General features: G+C 38.6%; 1 protein-coding gene and 1 long non-coding RNA gene across 4 annotated transcripts in view; both read left to right on the plus strand.

Annotated features, from left to right (window-relative positions):
* The window catches only part of PDE1A (phosphodiesterase 1A), a 320,443-nt gene that overhangs the window by 293,054 nt on the left and 11,879 nt on the right, over positions 1 to 15,510 (plus strand). The window contains exons 15-16 of one of the 3 annotated variants that reach the window (XM_060177615.1): positions 5,068 to 5,132; positions 6,410 to 6,578. The exons of 1 other annotated variant lie outside the window; for it this stretch is intronic. In XM_060177615.1, coding sequence (XP_060033598.1) covers positions 5,068 to 5,132; positions 6,410 to 6,457 — 113 coding nt within the window. In that variant the 3' untranslated portion in view covers positions 6,458 to 6,578. Of the gene's footprint in view, positions 1 to 2,101; positions 2,287 to 5,067; positions 5,133 to 6,409; positions 6,579 to 15,510 lie in introns of those variants that run through there. One more of the 3 variants, XM_060177616.1, reaches the window with a different exon arrangement.
* On the plus strand, positions 7,156 to 12,430 carry LOC132534240 (uncharacterized). Its single transcript, XR_009545916.1, has 3 exons — positions 7,156 to 7,326; positions 10,374 to 10,559; positions 12,037 to 12,430. It is a non-coding gene; the product is annotated as an uncharacterized LOC132534240 (long non-coding RNA).

Here is a 15,510-nt window from a genome sequence, read left to right on the forward strand (position 1 = left end):
GAAGTTTTTTAGTTTGATAGAGTCCCATTTACTTAATTTATTTATTTAGTTCCATTTGCTTTCGTTGCACTTTGCCATGTACTTGAGATTCCAAGTACATTCTTGTGTTAAGTTCCTGAAGTGTCTCACTAATGTTTTCCTCTCTATATTTCCTAGTTTCAGTTCTAATATCCAGGCATTTATTTGATCCATTTTGAGTTAATTTTGGTGCATGTTGTTAAGTTGTAATATAGTTATGTTTCATAGCACCTGGCTGTCCACCAGCACAATTTGTTTGAGCTGCCTTCCTTTCTGCATTGCATGGTTGTGTTGTTGTTGTATATTAAGTGTCTATATTTTTCTTTACCCAAGAACTTCTACTTTAAATTCTCTGAAAGATCAGTTCTTTCTTGGATAGCAGGTTTTTTTTTTTTTTAGTTTTGTCAAACATAACATTTAATAACTCATTTATTTCGGATGTGACTCTTATGAGGCATAAACTATCATTACTTACATTTCATATATTAGTGACCCAAGTTAGTTTGTGATAACATTTAGGTGAAGGAACCAGAGCCTGTCTTTTCAAATACATGATTTAAAACACCATGCTGTGGGGGGCGGGTTAAGTGTACATAGTACAAAGCACAAGGACCCACACAGCATCCTGGTTTGAGCCCCCAGCTCCCCACCTGCGATGGGGAGGGGCGTTGCTTCACAAGTGGTGACGTAGGTCTTCAGGTGTCTGTCTTTCTCTCTCTCTGTCTTACCCTCCTCTAGCAATTTCTTTCTGTTCTATCCAATAGAAAAAGTAGCCTCCAGGAGCAGTGGATTTATAGTGCTGGCATTGAGACTCGGGAGGCAAAAACAAAACAAACAAAAATAAAATAAAATTCCATATGAGGCAGTCTCCAAAAAGAGGACTTACTTGACTATCAAAGTGAAGTTACATTCTCCTTAACAGAGCTTAATGTTTTCATTCCAAAGTGGTATCACTAGCCCATAATCAGTCATGTATAATCATTCCTTTTCATATGTATTATTGTCCATTTTTACACGAGAATGTAGAGCCTACAGAAGCCAAAGCATGGCCTACTATGTTTTCTAATATGTTCCCTGTCCCTAACACAGTGCTTGACATATGATAGTCATTCAGTTTTTACTCAATTGAATAGATAACAAATACTGCGTGGTGTTAATACCATTGCTATTAAAAAATAATTTGATACCTTCCACTGTTACTGTAAATCAGATTTTCCCAGTCAATTAAGCCAGACCTTAAATGAAAAGAAAGAGAATTTCCCAAATGCTGGTCATTCTGTACACCCATTTGGAGAAGACAGCCTGGCACTCTACAGGCACCCACTCTCAGAATGGTCTGTGTTTAGTTAAATGCACTACTCTTATCATCTTGAAGTATAGTGATTTTTGAGCAAAGGATCTCATTTTTGTTTTATACTGGATCTTGCAATATGTAGCATGGCTTGACCACTACAAAGGATCTTTGTAGTACCACATTGTCATTTGATAAAGAGCATATCACTGTACAAGATACAGGTGACTATAGTAAAAACAAAATATTATCAAATACATCTAGCGTCTTCTGATGACCAGAATAATTTCTTTACATAGAAAAATTATACTCAAGAGTGTGGCCCTGAAGCTATGTGGCATATGGAAGTTTAGATGAAATTTTTTAACATTTTTTTAAATCTTTATTTGTTTATTGGATAGAGATAGCCATAAATTGAGAGAGAAATGGGTGATAGGGAGAGAGACAGACACCTACAGCCCTGCTTCATCACTCACAAAGCTTTCACCCTGCAAGTGGGGACCAGGGGCTCGAATCCATGTCCTTGTGATCTATAACACGTGCACTCAACCAGGTGCACCACCACCCAGACCCAACTAAGTTCTTTGATGACATTATTTTCTCAGAGCTAGCGTGTATCCTAGCATAATAAATGCTTTAAAATTATTTATTGAGTGTAATTTTGAATTAATGAATGAATAGTTAAGCTCCACTTTTAAACACCATTTTATTGGGGGAAATAATGGTTTATAGGACAGTTATTGGTTGATGCATAAGTAGTTTTTTATTTTGTTTGTTTATTTTATCTCTCAGTGCCAGTTGTCTGCATGCTACTACTGCAACCCTCAGAAATTCATCTTCAACATTGTGCACAGGATGCCCAATGCCCACCCAGTCCCAAGTCCTTTGCTTTGCTGCAATACCCCATACCCAAACCAAGCTCACACCCTCCCCCACCCTCATCTCTCTCTTTGCCTTCCTAAGTATCAAATGTAAGTGAGATCATGCCGTATTCCATCTTCCTTCATCTTTGTGAAAGAATCATAAAACGTGATTCTTCCAGGTTCTGTTCAACAAATGAAAAAGAATATTTCATTGTTTCTGATAGCAGAGTAGTATATCCTTTTGTACTTAATATTTTGTGACCACTTACATGTCACTGAACATCTGAATTGCTTCCAGGTTTGGGCTATTACAAAATGTGCTGTAATTAACATAGGTGGACATCGATTTCTTTGGATAAGTGTTAAATTCCTAGGAGAGGAAATACCAGTTCATAGAGTAAATATATTTCTAGTTTTCTGAGGTACCTTTAGACTATTTTCCATAGGAGTTTTACACTGGCTGTGTAGAATGATTCCTTTCCCCTCACATCCTTGCTAGCACTTGTTTCTGTTTTCTTTTTAATATTTTTGTTGGGAGGATTAATTGTTTACAGGAAATACAGTTATTGGTACTTTTTTTTTTTTTTTTTTGCAAAACACTCTCACCTGTCTTTCTCTACCATTATGCATCAGGACCTGAAAATCTTCCTGCCCCTCCCACCCCAGAGACCTTTACTTTGGTTTATTATACCAAACTCAATCCAAGTTCTACTTTGTGTTTTCTCTTTCTGTTCTTACTTCTGAACTTCTGTTCATGAGTGAGATCATATCATATTCATCCTTACCTTTCTGGCTTATCTCACTTAACATGATTCTTTCAAGCTCCATCCAAGATGAGATGAAGAAGGTGAATTCATCATTCTTAGTAGTATATAACAGAGAAAATAGTTACTACTTTTCTGCAAGTGTCTTAAAACCTTGAAAATTTTGTCTGCTATTTAAAAATGTAAATACAGGTTTATATTTAACAGTGTAAACTTAAAGGTATATATTGTTCAGGAATATGAAGAAGGCTGCTTGCTAACTTTATTCTGAAAGATCAAAGTAATGCAAGAAGATGTGTCTTCTGTGAATGCATGGCTGCTTGGTTCATCATTATGAATGACGAGTTAGCTGCCTGTAACTTTCTATGGATCTTTAATTGCTAGAATTTGTTTTTTAACTCTGCTTGTCAACCACTTAACTCAAAACTGTCTCACAATCTCTGGCATTAAAGACTGTGGGTGAACCTCATTTGTTCTAAACGAAATCATCACTTACATAGAAGAAACAAAAATCTACCAGACCGTCTTCTCATCACAAATTACATCTACCATCTCTGACTGCAAAGCTGGCTGGGGCTGCTACTCTTTTTCTAAATTATTTTTATTTATTTATTTACTTATTTATTTATTTGATGGAGACAGAGAAATTGAGAGGGGGGGAGATAGGAAGGGAGGAATATAGAGAGATACCTGCAGCCCTGCTTCACCATTGGTGAAGTTTTCCCCCTGCAGGTGGGGACCAGGGGCTTGATCCCAGGTCCTTGTGCACTGTAATGTGTGCACTTGACCAGGTGCGCCACCGCCTGACCCCCGTGGCTACCATTCTAAAAGCCTGGGGGTGGAGGGGAAGGAGCTTGAGAATAGTTGAGGGGAGAACATCATAGACCCCATTTTTTTCTATCTGATCTCCAGCAATTTTTCAAGAATAAGTGCTACTCAGACTGCTGTGTTGCCCTGACTTATTGACAGTGTGATGGAATAATCGTTTTGTTATGATTATTTTCAATGGAGAGAAGGCCTCCATATCTTACATCACTATAGCAAGAAACCCTTTAAGCACATTAAATTTTAGGGAAATAAATTACTTGATATATGTTATCTGCTTAGAAGTACATAGAATAGAAGCCAAGCCTCATGAGTTACCGGTTTTAGTATCATTAGTATTTGCTGTGAATTCTAGGAATTAGTGATACAGTGAAAAGCAGATGATAAGCACTATCTTCATGAAAAGAGGAGTAGGTGCTAAGACAAAAGCTGCAGTTTTAAATAAGTATGAGGGAAAGGTTTACAGGTAAAGTGATCATCTAAGTAGATTGTGAAGTTAGAACTAGAGGGAGGTCTGGGCTAAGTGGTGTGGAAAACGAATTTTCAAAAGACACAGTCAGCACCATACTTGAGGGGTGGTGCCTGCCTGATGTGGAAGCAATTATAGCAGGCAGATGAAAATGGTCAAATCAAAATTCGGTAGTGTAGGAAATCTGAGAAATGGCATAAGAGAGGAGTCTAAATATAGGAAGTTGAAGAAGAAAAATACACCACCTAAAGTGAAGTTTTTAATGGGACCACTCTGGCTACAGAATAGTCTTCTGTAGAAGTAAAAACAGAAACAGAGACCAGAAAAAAAAAAAGAAAAGAGATTGTTCATGACTCGAGATAATGGTTTTCTAAATTCTAGATGCAGAAAAGTGATGGTTGCACCAGCATACATCAGTAGAAAGAAAGACAATGTGGTTGAAATATAGGTATGTTGTGAAAGTAAAGCTCGTAAGATGTGTTGACATAGTAGAAATAGAGTGTGATATTAAGAGGAATATGGAATGATTCCAGGGTTTGGATTTTTCTTGCATATTAATTATGTATATGCAAATAGATAACAGAATATTTCACTATAACTTTTTAAATGCCACAGAAATATAAAGCTGGACATAGTCATCAGTTTTAACATCAGTGCATCAGAGTATCAGGAATTGCTCTTCTAATTTCTCTTTGCCACCATGTTTAGTTTTATGTACACTGAAAGTAAATATCATTGAATTAGAATTGCGTAGAGCTTTGGAATAATGGTTAATATTAGCACTTTAAACAGAATCTCAGATACTGCTCATATTAACTCTAAAACTGTATTTCATAGATGTCACAAAATTTTCCCTCTCATCCGGGAGGTCTAGTAGGAAGTCTGGACATGTAAACTACAAGGTATGAAACTTCTAGGTCATCAATAAAGAAAAACACTTTACAGAATAAGAATAATTTCATTCAGCAGTTCTTACTAGACATCTGGGAATCTGTGTCTAGGAATGATGCATATAAACACACTCTATTTTACATGAAGACTCTCATAAAGTAAAAAAAAAAAAAAGTCTTCCATCACAAGCCATCTATGCTTTTGATTTGTCTTTGCTTTTAATTACATCTTACCCACTTTGAGGGAAATATCTTTAGTATCTAGTTAGCATTTCTCAGCAATGAAAGCTGTACCCACTCTCCACTTTTTTTCTGCAATATTTAAGAGCCGACAAAACATTTGAAGAGACTGTCTGACTATCCTTCTTGTGAGAGACGTGGAGAAAAGTAGTGAGAAGAGTTGTTTTCTTTTATGGCTTCATAAAATAAAGCCTCAGATAATTCACATAACTTTTTCTTAACTTTGATTTTTGTGATGACTGGAAAAATACTGTCTGCCCTAGTGAACGAACTTATATTCCAAGGAATCCTTGAACAATTTCCAACTATACTTCAGAGTTTTAAAAACCTGTTATGCTGCTTTGAGAGTAAGATGTCAACTTGAGCATTTGGAAAAAGGAAAAACACATTTATTTACAGGAATGACCAGTGAAGGATAAATGCCTCTAACAATAGAAAAACCATTCTGGGAAAGTCTGTACATTTTTAAAGGGTGATACATCGTTCATTCTCATTATATGGTTCCAGAAGCACCATACAGTTCTGGAACTGAAGTGTAGAAGTAATTTAGGTTTATATTTAAAATTGTCCTGCATTTAGAGCAGCCGCTTCATGGCAAAAGCAAGTATCAGTCTTCTGCATTGCAGAACAGTGTCTGTGGTTCAGCTTTTAATGCCAAATCTATACCACTGGAAAATGGTATTGAAATTACCACTGGAGCAAAACCATGAATCTCTCCCAAATTGGTTTTATTTATTTGGTAATGAGAGAAGGAGAAAGGCAGAGGGCAAGAGAGAGAACACCAAAGCATCACTGTGGCACACGTGAGGCCAGGGATCCAACTGAGACCTCACACTTGAGAGTCCAATGCTGTATGCACCCTGTCACCTCCCAGGGAGTCCCAGAATGGTTTTCCTTCGCAACTTTTCAAGGAGGACGTGGGAAATCAAAAAGAACAAGCCACGTGCTATACAATCTAAGGTTTTATATGAATGAAAAACTGTCTATTTCTTGCTGTTATGGGGAATTTTCTGATGTATTTCATATTGATTCAAATCCTAAAATACTAGGCACAAAGAATATCAAACAGTGAGAAAAAGAAGCACCGTGGGAGCTGAGACGCCACTGGATTTGCATTGTGCACGAATCACAGCTGTTTAAACCTGAAGGAAACCTAGAGCTAGTTTAAGGCAAGCCTGACTTTAGAATATGTATCAAAATACTCCAGAGACACATGGTTTCTAGTTTCTTTTGGTGATATTTTTCTAGATAACTGCACTAGAATAATAGTCTGTGATACCATTCAGCTAAATCTTTGAGAGCAGCTTTTTGGCTTAGTGACACATAAATCATTTCTTTCATTGAAAATAATTGTTCTGATTAAAATTAATGATATTAATTTGAGAAGCATTGTTGCCTTCATGAAGTCAAGACTTCCCATTCATTCATATGTATCTTAATATTCATATATCTTCTTTCTTGTTTGCCAGAAACTTCATTAAACATTAATTAGAATAACAATAATAATGGTAGAGCCAGGGCCACGTGGTGGCGCATCTACTTAAAGTGTGCAAGGACCTGGGTTCAAGGAGGAAAGCTTCACGAGTGGTGAAGCAGGGCTGCAGGTGTCTCTGTTTCTCCCCCTCTCTATCTCCTTCTTCCTCTTGATTTCTACCTGTCTCTGTCCAGTAAATAAATACAGATAATATTTTATAATTTAATAATAAATACAGAATGGCAGGGCCTCCAGAGTTGTGACAATAGTGGGGTTCTCTCAGACTCTTACCCTCTCCATTACATCCAACCACCTTTGGGCTATTTGCACACCAAGAATACCTACCTAGCTGTCATTTTTCAGAATTCCAGAGGACTGAAAAGAAACATGACAACGATCTCCACCACTCCTGGTTTCCTGATGTTGCCTCCTGGTTCTTGCGCTTCCCCCTTGAATATGTCCTCAAGTATGACAAGGGCATCACAACACAAGGTCCTGTCTGAAAATACAACTTTCTTTCTTTCATATCCCATTTCTTTTTATCTCTCCTATCTTCCCGATAGTTCCAGAGGATGTGAAAACTATGCAAACCAAAGCAAAAAGAAGTTTCACATTTCCCCTTTTGAGTCCAAATGCAACTCTATACTTTGCTTGATTATCTCTATCTATGATCAGAGAAGGGAAAAATCTATATAGTGCTAAAGTTCTGGGTAGGAAGGAAGAGTCTAAGTATTTTTCAAGGCACTTTGTTCCATACATGGACCTAACTTGCACATGTGAAGTTTAAGACTGTATGTTATCTTTAAATACTTGGCTAACATCTATGTTTACTTGTCTGAGTGGACATGGTCATAAAAGACAGTGGTAATGGGGCCATGCAATGATTCACCTTGCAGAAAACAGACATTACAGTGTCCAAGAATCTGGGTTCAAGTCCACTTGAAGGCAGAAAGCTTCAGGAGTGGTGAAGCAATGCTGCAGGTGTCTCTCCCTCTCTGTCTTCCCTTCCCTCTCAATTTCTATCTCTATCCAAAATAAAAAAATTATTAAAAACAAAGAAAAACAGTGAGAACAAAACTAGATTAGTTAATAGCTTATGATATCAGGCCATAAGATGAACAGCTTATTTCAGCAGGTAAATAAAAAATCAAGCTGTAAATATTAAATTGACCTTAAACCAATATTAATAAATTAACATTTGCCAAGCATTTTTTAAACAGTTTTCAGGAAGGGGAAAGTTTAGCATTTCATTTTTCTTTTAATGTGAATGATAACAACTTGAATTGACCAGGGGAGATGGAATAGTGGATATGCAAACCACATTAGTGCTTGAGGCTCTGAGGTCCCAGGTTTAACCCTGAGCATGGCCATTAAGTCAGAACTTGTTGGGGTTGCATCGCAGGAGAGAGAGAGACCAGGAACTCATGGTGGAGCGGAACGCAAATCTTTATTCATGTGGGAGCCCCAGAGCTAAGTATGAGCACAGCAGGTTTAGGCCACGTGGAGCGAACAAAATGGCCACCTCCCACTGTGCACGCCAGCCCTTCTCCAGGTCAGGACGTGGAAGAGAAAAGAGAGCAAAACCAGGAACAGCAGCAGGATTTATAGGGAAAGACAGAAGTAGCAAGTCGGGAATGGGATTGGCTAGGAAAGGGAGTAGAGAAAACAAGGCATTCTGGGAAGGTAGAAAGCTGGAGGGATTAATGTGCCCTGCAGGCATAGTGGGGATCTTTCAGGCAAAACAATGATTATGTAAATAGGCCATAGTATCAAGCCATACAGGGGAGAAGGCGTAATGCCCAACAAGAACTGAGCAGTACTCTTTTTTTTTTTTTTTAAATATTTATTTTATTTATTTATCCCCTTTTGTTGCCCTTGTTGTTTTATTGTTGTAGTTATTATTGTTGTTGTCGTTGTTGGATAGGACAGAGAGAAATGGAGAGAGGAGGGGAAGACAGAGAGGAGGAGAGAAAGATAGACACCTGCAGACCTGCTTCACCGCCTGTGAAGCGACTCCCCTGCAGGTGGGGAGCCAGGGTTCGAACCGGGATCCTTATGCCAGTCCTTGTGCTTTGCGCCACCTGCGCTTAACCCGCTGCGCTAAAGCCCAACTCCCAAGTACTCTTTTTAAAACACACAAATAAACAAAAAACCAAATTGAATCATGTTAATACAAACTATCCACATACTTTTTGGTTTTTCAAAGTTTCACAATGTGACTAATAGTTTTAGAACATTTCTTTCAATGAGAAACAGTGCAGAATGGGGATTTTTTAAAATTTATTTACTAATTACCAGAACACTTTATTTCTAGAAAATAAATGGTGGTGCTGAGGATAGTATCTAGAATCTCAGAGTTTCAGGCATGAAAATATTTTTTGGTATAACTACTCTGCCATCTCTCCAGTAGAACATTTTTTATTCTAAAGAAATTTGTTGGGGCCGGATGGTGGCACACCTGGTTGAGTGCACATGTTACAGTGCTCAAGGACCCAGGTTCAAGCCTCTGGTCCCCTCCTGCAGGGAGGAAGCTTCACAAGTGGTGCAGCTGGGCTGCAGGTGTCTGTCTCTCTCCCTCCCTATCTTCCCCTTTCTCTTGATTTCTGGCTGTCTTTATCAAATAAAAAAAGATTAAAAAAAAGAAATTTGCTTTTTAAAATATCCAAGATAGACCTTTTTGAGTTGAAACTTTTTATTGACTTTTTTTTACTTGATAGGACAGCTAAATTGGGGGGGGGGGGAGAGACAGATGAGAGAGAAAAAGAGAAACATCTGCAGCACTGCCTCAACACTCATGAAGGTCCCCCCTACAGGTGGGAACTCAGGTGTTGAACCTGGATCCTTGAGCATGGTTACATATGCATTCAACCAAATGCACCCAGAGAGGTGAAAAAAAATTAAATCTACTCTCTTTCTCTGTCTCACTCAAAATAAAAATTAATGAATATATATATATATATATCCTACTCTCCTAGAAATAGATTTCTTATTTTCATACCAAGATATACTGAAATCTTAGTGAGCTCATGCTAATTACATGAATTAATTTACTAAAACTTTCTAAGAAAATATTTACAGGAACTTGAAAGTCAGATTAAAAAAAAAAACCTGAACACTATATTCACACTATAATGATTTTCTCTCATTTTAATTGAGTGCCTAATATCTATTTTTAGAGAACTTTAGAAATTCATTAAAACACTATTGCCTAGAGCAGGCTCTGCCACATTTGCTTGAGGGCACATGTTACAACGTGCAAGGACCCAAGTTCTCACCCCCCAGTCACCACCTACAGGAGAAATGCTTCAGGAGTGGTGAAGCAGGGTTGCAGGGTTGCCGGTGTCTCTTTTTCTCTCCCTCTCTACCTCTCCTTTCCCTCTCACTTTCTTTCTGCCTCTAATAAATAATAAATAACTTTTTTCTTTCAAAGAAACCTCTAACAAAACTGTCACCTCACTGCTCACTCCTACTAACCCACACAGTTTGTTTGAAGACTTGCACAATCAGAACCATGCTGACTTTTCCTTTTGGTTTTACAGGGCATGAAAAAGTTATCACTGGATCAATAAAGAGTAATCTCATCCGAATGCTACCTTTGTTCGCCTCTTTTGCTTCTCTGAGGAAAACCTACATTTCATGTCCATGGGTCTCACTCTGAAGCAAGACTGACTAGCACCCACCATAGCCCAGGATTCTCACCACTAGCACGCAGAGCAGTGTCCTCGGTGAATCTTTTTTCAGATAGAGGAAACGTTTCACAAGTATACAGTTTCACACCTCTGCAGCATACGTGTCCACACATCTCACCCACCACCAATGTGCTGACTGGCTTTTTGGAGCTGATAGATAGGCTTCTGTGGCAGACTGAACGTGATTTTTAGCCGAGGCTTCATACCTAAGCCACTTACCTAGCTGCATTTTCACCCCCAAGACTTCTGTTATGAATTTTCTCTGCCATTTTCTCTCCTAGGTCAATTAGAGTTTTTTTTTCTTATTATTTATTAGCAACCCCTGGTATAATGTAATAAAATATAATACAGACTCTCCCCCCCCCCCAAAGAATAAGAACGCACTCTCATTGCATTGTATTGAATAACTTTAGAAGTTCAGACTGGGGGCCAGCCAGTGGTGCACCTGGGTGAGCACATCTATTACAGTGCACAAAGACCCAAATTTGAGTCCTCCACAACGACCCCACCCCGTCCTCACCTGCAGGGGGAAAGCTTCTCGAGTGGTGAAGCAATGTTGCAGGTGTCTCTCTGTCTCTAGCTCCCCACTTCCCTCTCGATTTCTGGCTGTCTCTACCCAATAAATAAAGATAATAAAAAAAGAAATTCAGACTTGTATTTATCAATGAAACATTTCAGTTATTTCTTTCCCCTATATTTTCAGTAAATTAAAATGCTTCAGGTCTGGTGTGATAACTTGCAGGTCTCAGGAGGCCTGTCTTGTGCGGAGCATAGGTTTAAGCCTAGCAACATATGAAGGTGCTACAGTGTTACTGGGGAAAGCTCCAATGCTGTGCTATCTCTCTGTCTGTCTGTCTTGTCTGTCTGTCTATTTCTGTCTTTATATCAATCTATCTGAATGAAAAAGTTGGTCTGCAGCAGGGAAATTGAACATGCATAAGTCCCCTACTGCAACTAAGGCCTCTGTAAAATGGAGTGCATTTTATACTATGCCATCAAAGCTCCCGTACTGAGTATTAGGTGTATTTTTGAGAAGATATATTTGTACATTTCATATTTTAAAAATGACAAGTAGGGGCCGGGTGGTGGCGCACCTGGTTAAACACTCACATTACAGTGTTCAAGGACCCAGGTTCAAGCCCCTGCTCCCCACCTACAAGGGGAGGAAGCTTCATGAGTAGTGGAGCAGGGCCCCAGGTTCTCTCTGTCTCTCTCCCTCTCTTTCTCTTCCCCTCCCCTCTCAATTTCTATCTGTCTCTATCCAATAAGTAAATAAATAAAGATTTAAAAAAATGCTTGTCTAAATTTTTTTTTTTTCAAATGGCAAGTAGTCACATTCAGGAAAACAAGTCTTTCAAAGTTAAAAACTAAAGCTTGTTTTCTGTTTTATGGTTCAAAATTTTTAACTGCTTTTAAATATTTGTTGCTAATTGTTTAAATTATTAGTGAATTAACTTTATTTCATAGTTTGAATTATGTCTGTCCCTATCTCTATTTAATTCTCTTCATTAAGATTCTCCATTATATTATCAGTAGAAGAAGACTACACACTTGATAAAATGGGAAAAATCGAACACAGGAATTACAAATTCTAAGAGGTGGTATTTGCATAGTCACTTACCCTTAGAATAGCTTAAGCAACAACTTGAACAGTGAGTATGTGCTTCTGTTATTTGTCCCTTCACCAGTTTCTCTGTGATAAAGTCCTAACTCTGGGTCACTACACTTTTAAAAAGTTCAACATAATTTACTGCTAGTTCAAAGATGTAAGGAGAAAGCTTCACCAGAGGTGAAGTAGGGCTCTGTCTACCTCTCCACATACTTCCCTTTCAATTTGTCTGCCTTATCAAGTTAAATGAATAAATAAATACCCTCCAGGTCAGTTTTCTCCTTTGTCCTCTAGCAAATGCAACCAGAATTCATAACCAGAATTTAACTAGGTTCTTTACTTTACTCACACCGGACTAGATTCAACATAGACCTCCCCCCACACACACACAATGACCTCAGTTCCAAATTTATTGAAAACTTTCTATTTTCTATTGCACCTCAAGGAAAAATAGTTCTTTTATTGCTCATCATTTTCCCCCAAAACCTCTAGTCTTACATTTCCTAAGATTTATTTCCCTTTTTACTGCTTCTCTGTCATTAAGATCTTCTAAGTTACTCAGAATAATTCACATCTGCCCTGATATTTGCCTCATTCAACAAAGTACATCTAAACAACTGCTCTAAGATAACATCTATGCTTTTGAGTAGCATGGGTGTATCTGAAGTGACTGTGATTTGGTTCTTATTTCAAACATCACTAAATTAAAATAATATTTTAATCTCTTATTACCCTCAGGATATTTTTCAAAAAAAAAACAAATTACTGTGCCTATCTACCTCTGTAACAGAAAACTATCATATAAGTTGTTAATAAGTTAAATGTTTTGTCTAGCATTTGGTCATTTATTTTCAATTTTATTGAATATATATTAGAAAGGTTTATTATGAAATATGAATGTAATATGAAAAACTCATTCTATTAAAGACAATATACTGTGAGTTCTGTCATATCCTTCCTATTACATAAGTCTAGCAGTGTTGTGATTGGGATATGATCACCATTTTGCCAGTGTGAGAATGAAGTCACCTAAACATGGTGTTCATGTGAAAACTAAGTGATGAAATCAGAGGCTTACACCTGTGTTATGATTGAGTCAAGGGGGCTGGGTGGTGTTCACCCAGCAGAATGCACACATTACCATTTTGGAGGACTGGGTTTGTGGGTCTCAGCCCACATGGGAGAGCCTGCAGAGGAGAAGTGTCATGAGCAGTGGAGCTGTGGTGTACTTCCTCTCCCTCTCTCTCTCTTTCTCACTCTTTCCTATCTCCCTACCTCTTGCTATCATCCTTGTTAATAAAAAGGGGGGGTGTCAGGGTGGTAGTGCAGGGGGTTAAACGCACATGATGCAAAGTGCAAGGACCATCATAAGGTTCCCGGTTCGAGCCCCCAGCTCCCCAGATGCAGGTGGGGGGGTCACTTCATGGGCAGTGAAGCAGGCCTACAGGTGTCTGTCTTCCCCTCCTCTCTCGATTTCGCTCTGTCCTATCCAACAACAGCTATAACAACAATGACAATAAGGGTGGGAAAAATGGCCTCCAGGAGCAGTGGATTCGTAGTGCCGGCACCTGAGCCCCAGCAATAACCCTGGAGGCAAAGAAGAGAGAGAGAGAGAGGGAGAAGGGAAGAGTGAGGGAGAGAGAGAGGGAGAGAAGAGAGAAAGAGAGACTTAAAAAACAAAACAAAAACAAAAAATCTGTCTCCTGGGAGTGTTGGAGTGATACAAACAACAAACCCCAGAGATAATCCTGTTGTAAAGAGAGACAGAGGAATAGATAGATAGATAGATAGATAGATAGATAGATAGATAGATGATACATAGATAGATAGAATCTAGCCTTCTCATCTCTTTTCATAGTCATAGTCAATACATACACACACACACACACACACACACACACACACACACACACACAATCTTAACAACCTGGTAAGAGGAAACAATTTCTTATGAAAACTTGTCCTGGAAACTGGCACAGCTGCCTGTTCATGTCCTCTGTCTAATCTCTTAACGCGCATGTTCTAAACACTTGTATTTAAAAGCAAAGTACCGCTTGGGAGGTGGGCTAGCAGCAGCAGCACACTTACATACATGAGGCTCTTATTTACATTCCCAACACCCCATATGCAGGAGTGATGGTTTCATTCTCTCTCTTTCAAGTAAATAAATGAATAGAAAAATTATGATGCTGAGAGTGAAAACTTATACTTATTAAGGCATCTGTTATGAATTCAAATGCTTAATTTAGCAAAATTAGAAAATAACTCATCTGATGCAACTGAGGCTCAGAGAACCCAAGTTTCTTGTCTAAATTCCTGTAGTTATTCTTTGGAAAGATTGGCATTGTGTATAGTTTCTCTAAACTCAAAGCCAACAGGCTTCTGGATAGCTTCTAAGTCATAGTCTAGAGTTAATCTTGACAGGTCGGTTTGTTTATATTTTCTAAAACTTTCCCCCAGAGCAGACTTGCACAAAGTGTTGATGAAGGAACTGTGACAGCAGCAGGAGTGGAATGCTTCCATTGCTGTTGTCTGTGGGTGTCTCCCGTACTTGTATTTGCACACAGAATGAAAGTGGGCAGGAAGGCATAGGAGCAGGCCTGTGGCCTCTCATAACTTTTGCTGTTTCAAAGACAAATGAATGGTTTTTGCAAGAGTGGCAAGATTGAGGGAGGCAGGGATCAGGACAAGTGGAAGATGAGTGCTCACAAGATGTGCTCCTTAAACAGTTTGGAAAGATAGATGGTTTCTGAAGCTGGCCAAGCCTAGAGTAGCTTAGAAGTTTTACCCACAGTTGTAAATAAGAAGCTATCCCCCAGTGATCTCTTCACCTGTTTGATAGAGTTGAACCCTGAAAGATGATGCTTAGTATTGCAAACATTTTCTTTCTTTCTCAGAGCATATTATTTCTTTTTTTTTCATATTACTGCTATGTTTATCAATTTTAGCTAATTCTGTTTTTAGCATTATGTTCAATGTATCATTTAGAACTTATGACAATCGGGGCCCTGGGGTAGCGCAGGGGGTTAAGTGCACATGGTGAGAAGTGCAGGGACCGTGCAAGGATTCCGGGTTCGAGCCCCTGGCTCCCCACCTGCAGGGGGTTCACGTGACAAGCAGTGACGCAGGTCTGCAGGTGTCTCTCTTTCTCTCCCCCTCTCTGTCTTCCCCTCCTCTCTCAATTTCTCTCTGTCCTACCCAACAACACCAACAATAGTAATAACAACAAGAATAAAACAACAAAAGGGAAAAAATAGCCTCCAGGAGCAGTGGATTGATTTGTAGTGCAGGAAGGAAAATAAAATCTTAGGACAATAATTTAATACAAAATTGTATGTCACGTTTATATCCAAATGAATAAAATACATTATTTCTAAT

This window comes from Erinaceus europaeus, chromosome 18 (genome assembly GCF_950295315.1).
Source record: "Erinaceus europaeus chromosome 18, mEriEur2.1, whole genome shotgun sequence".
In the NCBI taxonomy this organism is placed as follows: Eukaryota; Metazoa; Chordata; class Mammalia; order Eulipotyphla; family Erinaceidae; genus Erinaceus; species Erinaceus europaeus.